Source organism: Xiphophorus maculatus, chromosome 3, assembly GCF_002775205.1.
Source record: "Xiphophorus maculatus strain JP 163 A chromosome 3, X_maculatus-5.0-male, whole genome shotgun sequence".
NCBI classification, from domain to species: domain Eukaryota; kingdom Metazoa; phylum Chordata; class Actinopteri; order Cyprinodontiformes; family Poeciliidae; genus Xiphophorus; species Xiphophorus maculatus.
The window spans coordinates 31,437,369-31,443,368 of NC_036445.1; the positions used below are offsets into that span (position 1 = coordinate 31,437,369).

At 40.4% G+C, this 6,000-nt stretch overlaps 1 protein-coding gene across 6 annotated transcripts in view; it reads left to right on the plus strand.

Annotated features, from left to right (window-relative positions):
• adgrb1 (adhesion G protein-coupled receptor B1) overlaps positions 1-1,593 on the plus strand; it is a 178,795-nt gene extending 177,202 nt beyond the window's left edge. For all 6 annotated transcript variants that reach the window (XM_023330323.1, XM_023330325.1, XM_023330322.1 and 3 more), the window contains one exon: positions 235-1,593. In XM_023330323.1, the coding sequence (XP_023186091.1) occupies positions 235-429 (195 nt within the window). In that variant the 3' untranslated portion in view covers positions 430-1,593. The remainder of the gene's footprint in view (positions 1-234) is intronic.
• Positions 1,594-6,000: the final 4,407 nt, after the last annotated feature.

Sequence of the window (6,000 nt, forward strand, 5' to 3'; positions counted from 1 at the left end):
TTCTTCTTTCCCACCTGAACCAAATGAATGATTCATCTACAGCACCTTATGACATGCTGAGAACCAGATTCAGTCATTACTTTAACTATGCTCCAAAAGAGACACATCTGAGACATGCAGGACGCCAGCTCTGGGATGCTGGAGTTGGCCACTTCTGCTTTATTCAAATGTTTCTCAAATAAAAAAAACTAAAATAAAAAAAGGCGAGTTCTCTTATTGTGTCCTTTTCTGCAGGACAAGCAGCAGACCCCCAGTAAGAGGGCATGGGAGGGCATCCGCAAACCCCACTCGCCCCCTTCCTGGGTGAGGAAGGAGCTGGAAGCGGTGGCGGCATCGCCCCTGGAGCTGCAGACAGTGGAGTGGGAGAAGAGCAGCGCCACCATCCCCCTGGTGGGTCAGGAGATCATGGACCTGCAGACGGAAGTGTGACCTCTGACCAAGGCCTCACACCCTGCTGCTCCCTGCCATCTTCAGTGTTGTCACCACACACTCACACACACGCACCCTCATGCACACTGCCATGGTCAACACAAAATGAAGTAGACTCCTCTGCAGGGACATAAATTGGAGAAGGGCTGAGGACTAGATTCACAGGGTTGGAAATTGGAGTTTGGAGCGAAGAGGAACATGGCATCTCTTTTTGTTTCATTTGATACTTTATTGTGGCGGAAAAGTGGACTGTCTGGACAACAGTGAGCTGACTCATAACAAGAGACGGCGTGCTTCTACGTGTGCATCATCCAGATGTTCTAAACAGCATAGTTATGCTCCCCCTGTATTCAACTGTTACCATGTAATAATCCTGATGTGTCTCTTGGCTAATATTGAGGCTGTCCTGATGGAGGCTGATGTTAAGCTCAGCTTCAGTTGCCTCTCAGTGACACTAAGCTGGGTTTTTAAGGACCTGGACCGGACCCAACCCGCTCCTCAGTACCGATCTGGGCACAGTGATTGGAGCATGCCGAGGTCAACAAGACTGACCTGACGGAGGACAAAAAGCAGGGAGAGTTCAGAGACTGTGGTGGGCATGTGTGGGCTGCTAGCTCTGATTGGCCCATATCATTCAGTGGGAGCCTGGCTACTTGGGGTTCATAAAGTAAAGACACCCTGAGAATAACAAAGCTTAACATGTTGGCAGTCTGGAAAAGTGAACCGAAAGGACCCTGTGTGTGTGTGGGGGGGGGGGTTGTCTGTGCCCTGAGAAGCGCATTATTAGTACGCGCTCTACTTATATTTGACTCATTGGTCGACGATGATGACATCCAATGAGGTCATCAGGCAGTGTGTGTGCGTGCAAGCTGCAAAGAGGGAAAGCACAAGTCTCACCTGGAGTCCTGATGTATAGCATTGTAATTATTTCGACAGAGTTCTACAGAATGGATTTTAGCCTATAAATATCTTTCTTACTGTGCTTGAGGATAGTTGTTCTCATTATTATGAATATGAACATGATTATTCTGATACTGATAAGCTCCCCCCCAGCACCCTCTCTCCTGACTCATCAGGGTACTGGACTACAAGTGTTCTGTATCGCTATGTAACTGTGTGTTTTGATATCACCACTGAGTCATTCAGATCTGTGTTTCTCTGTCGCCCCACCCCCCACCCCCATATCCCCATGAAGCCATCCTTACCTCCAAAACAGATCCTCCCCCCTACCCATCTCCAGGTCACGCACCCCTTCTCCCCCTTTTTATTTTCCCAGTACTGCTTTTTTGTTGATGTACAGTTTTCAGAGCACAATATGAATGTGTCTTATTTCTAATAAAAGCATATCTATATAATTAATCTTTATGTCTGCTCCCTGATGATAAAGGTGCCTTGCTAAAGTATTCAGACCTCTAAAACTTTTCAGTTTCCATGAGGTGGGCGGATCGATCCAATATATCAATTATATCGATACCAAAGTATCAATATTGGGTCGATACCAGTGTGTTAAAATCTATACTTTAGTTTCAGATTCCATTTCTTTTGTATTATAGTTTCTCAACTCTACCTCAATATTTTTCTTTTGGTCTCAAATGGTAATTTTTTGCACTTTATTTAGAAAAAATACACACAACTCATGTTAATGTGTTATCATTGTATTTTATAGATGCCAATAAATTTTGTCCATATTCTGTAAAAATCACAAAAACATTTAAAGGTCAGTAATTATATAACAAATTTAAATATAAAGTGTCTATTTGTATTGGTGATGCTGGACAAATATTTTCTTGGTATCAGATCCATACCAAAGTATGCAATATTACATACCTCTACTACTTGCCACAGGACTACTACAAGTACATAAACAAATTTTTAAACATTTTAACTGATAGATGTAAACAAAGGAGTGCGTAACTGTGAGAAAAATTGAATGTAGTAAATAAAAATATTTTCTTGCTGGACTGTAGTTTATATTCAGCCCCTCTGAGTGAATACTTTGTACCGCCACCATTGTGGAAAATATAGCTGAAGTTGAGATTTGGTGAATATTAATATTCAAGTCATGCCACAGACTGTCTGCTGGGTTTAGGTTGTAACGAATCTCCGTCTACACGCTCAAGAGAGTTCTTTTAATCATTTTATAAATATTTAGAAATGAGTATGTTATTCTGGATGGTTGTCTTCAGACACACCAGACCACTCAGGTAACAGCAAGCAGTTACACCACCTGGCAGCGACATAATGGTAAAGCCTGAGAATGAGCATTAGGTAAAACAGGAGCTAAAAGCTTGTTGTTCTCTATGTAAGATGACAACTGCAGCATTAAGAAACACGAGTGAAAGAGTGAAATGTATCCATAGAGATGTCATTTTCTCTCCTGACCATTTTCAAACCACACAATCTGCTTAAACAAATCATCCATCGGCTGTTCAAGGAAACAAAGTCTGGTTCACTTCCAGTGAACTGAAGTGCTCTGGTGTGAATCACACTTAGTGTTTTTATATGATGGCCAAAAGGGTGTTATTTTTCTCTTGTACAGTGAGGGCACTCTCTTCTAAATATTTGTTGTCATATAAAAAAGTACACAAGAGTGTCAATATTTTGACTACCACATTGTGGTGCATCATCAGAATAAGAATAAGAATCCTTTGTTGTTATGCAAAAGAGCACAACAAAATAAAAACTGCAACTTTTGAAGGAGGTGCAAATAAATAAATACGTACATTTCAATAAACTATTGTAGAAAGACAAATCATGAATTTAAGAAAAAATAAATAAATAATGATCTTTCTTTTGCTTCCAGAATTAGACATACGTATTTTGCAGAATGGTATTCCCCCTGTCTGATTTGAACATGAAGACCTTATTAAAATATAAACAACAGCATAAAAGTGTTTAGGCAGTGTTGCTGAAGTCAGGCAAGAGCAAATGTTAAAGGACTGCTGAGGATGGTGGCTGACTTACAGATCTGCACAACCCCACTAAACGTAGACGTGGAGTGTGTAGTGCAGTGGTTCTCAAATGGGGGTATGCGTACCCCTGGGGGTACATGGAGGTACTGCAGGGGGTACGTGAAGCTTTTCAAAATATCTTTAAAAAATCAGTAGGCTCCTCATAATAAGTCTTGGGAAAAATTATTTTGTAAAAAGTTCGATAAAATATAAATGTGTGTTCATGCACTGAATTTTATATTCAGTATTTAGTTTCAATATACTTTAAAATAAAACGGTTTGACTGGTTTTATACAACCCCTGGCAAAAAGTATGGAATCACCGGTCTTGGATGAGCACTCATTCAGACATTTCATGCTGTAAAACAAACTCAGATCAAAAACATGATACAATATTAAGGTCGTTCCAAAGTGCAACTTGTTGGCCTTCAGGAACACTCAAAGAAATGAAGAGAAAACATTGTGGAAGTCAGTGAATGATACTTTAATTGACCAAACACAGGGAAATAAATATGGAATCACTCAATTCTGAGGAAAAAAGTATGGAATCATGAAAAACGCATAAACAAAAGACCATTCAAAATACATCACTAGTATTTAGTTGCACCACCTTTGGCTTTTATAACAGCTTTCAGTCTGTGAGGCATGGACTTGATGAGTGACAAACAGTATTCTGCATCAATTTGGTGCCAACTCTCTTTGATAGCAGTTGCCAGATCAGCTTTGCTGGTTGGACCCTTCTTGTGGACCATTTTTTTCAATCTCCACCACAGGTTTTCAATTGGGTTGAGATCTGGACTATTTGCAGGCCATGACATCGACTGAATGTGTCTTTCTTCAAGGAATGCCTTCACTGTTTTTGCCCGATGGCACGATGCATTGTCATCTTGGAAAATTATGTCATCATCACCAAACATCTGTTCAATTGAAGGGATGAGAAAACTGTCCAAAATGTCAATGTAAACTTGTGCATTGATAGAAGAATTAACCACAGTCATCTCCCCAGTGCCTTTGCCTGACATGCAGCCCCATATCATCAAGGACTGTGGAAATTTGGTTGTTTTCTTCAGGCAGGCCTCTTCATAAATCTCACTGGAACGGCACCAAACAAAAGTTCCAGCATCATCACCTTGTCCAATGCAGATTCTTGACTCATCACTGAAGACAACTTTCATCCAGTCATCCACAGTCCATGATTGCCTCTCCTTAGCCCATTGGAGTCTCGTTCTTTTATGTTTAGGTGTCAATGCTGGTTTTCGTTTAGCTTTCCTGTATTGAAATCCCATCTCCTTTAGGCGATTTCTTACGGTTCGGTCACATACATTGACTCCAACTTCCTCCCATTTATGCTTCATCTGTTTAGTTGTACTTTTTCGGTTTTCAAGACAAATGGCCTTAAGTTGTTTGTCTTGACGCTTTGATGTCTTTCTTGGTCTACCAGTACGCTTGGCTTTAACAACCATTCCATGCTGTTTGTATTTGGTCCATATCTTGGATACAGCTGACTGTGAACAGCCCACATCTTTAGCAACCATGCGTGAAGGGTTACCTTCCTCAAGAAGTTTCACAATCCTCTCTTTTGTTTCAAGGGACATTTCTCTTGTTGGAGCCATGGTTCTCACCACTCCACTTCGTCCAGCAGCCCTCCAAGGTGTCATGACTGCAGGTGTTTTGAACTGCACACTAACGGGCACATCTAATCTGGGGCAGGTGTCCATTTAGGGAAAGGAAATAGACTGGGTGTGTCCTTTTTTTTCTACCTCCAATTTGAGTGATTCCACACTTTTTTCCTCAGAATTGAGTGATTCCATATTTATTTCCCTGTGCTTGGTCAATACAAGTATCATTCACTGACTCCCACAATAGTTTCTCTTCATTTCTTTGAGTGTTCCTGAAAGCCAACAAGTTGCACTTTGGAACGACCTTAATATTGTATCATGTTTTTGATCTGAGTTTGTTTTACAGCATGAAATGTCTGAATGAGTGCTCATCCAAGACTGGTGATTCCATACTTTTTGCCAGGGGTTGTACCTTCCTGGTGGTCACCGTGTTCTGTTTTTCTTTTTTGTTTAACCATGCAATGTTTGCAATATGGATGTATTTGTCAGGTTCACTGATATAAGTTATTTGGCTTTAATAAATCAGACAGTGATTTTACAGCACTGTACCTCTTTTTAATTCCAAAAATGTTTTGCCCGTGTCAGGGGGTACTTGACTAAAAATATGTTTTTAAGGGGGTACATCACTGAAAAAAGTTTGAGAACCACTGGTGTAGTGTATAAACACAGATATGCTTCAACTGGATGGTTTTAGATGTGTGTGATACTACATATTTTGGTGTCAATTTGATGCCAAGCAACTACAGGAACCGTACTGATGCCAATACTTTTATTTAAGTTTGATATATCATGAAACTTCTGACTTTTAGAAAACCAAACGTCAAATGCACCTGCAAGGTACTCACACACTCACACACAGGCATTCAGACATTGTACTCTCAGCACAAGGTTGGAGGGTACAGGCAGAATGCAAACTAAATGTCTAATTCTGGAAGCAAAAGGTCAAACTTAAATAAAAAGTTTAAAAGTTAAACTTTTTATGTAAGTTTGAAATATCATGAA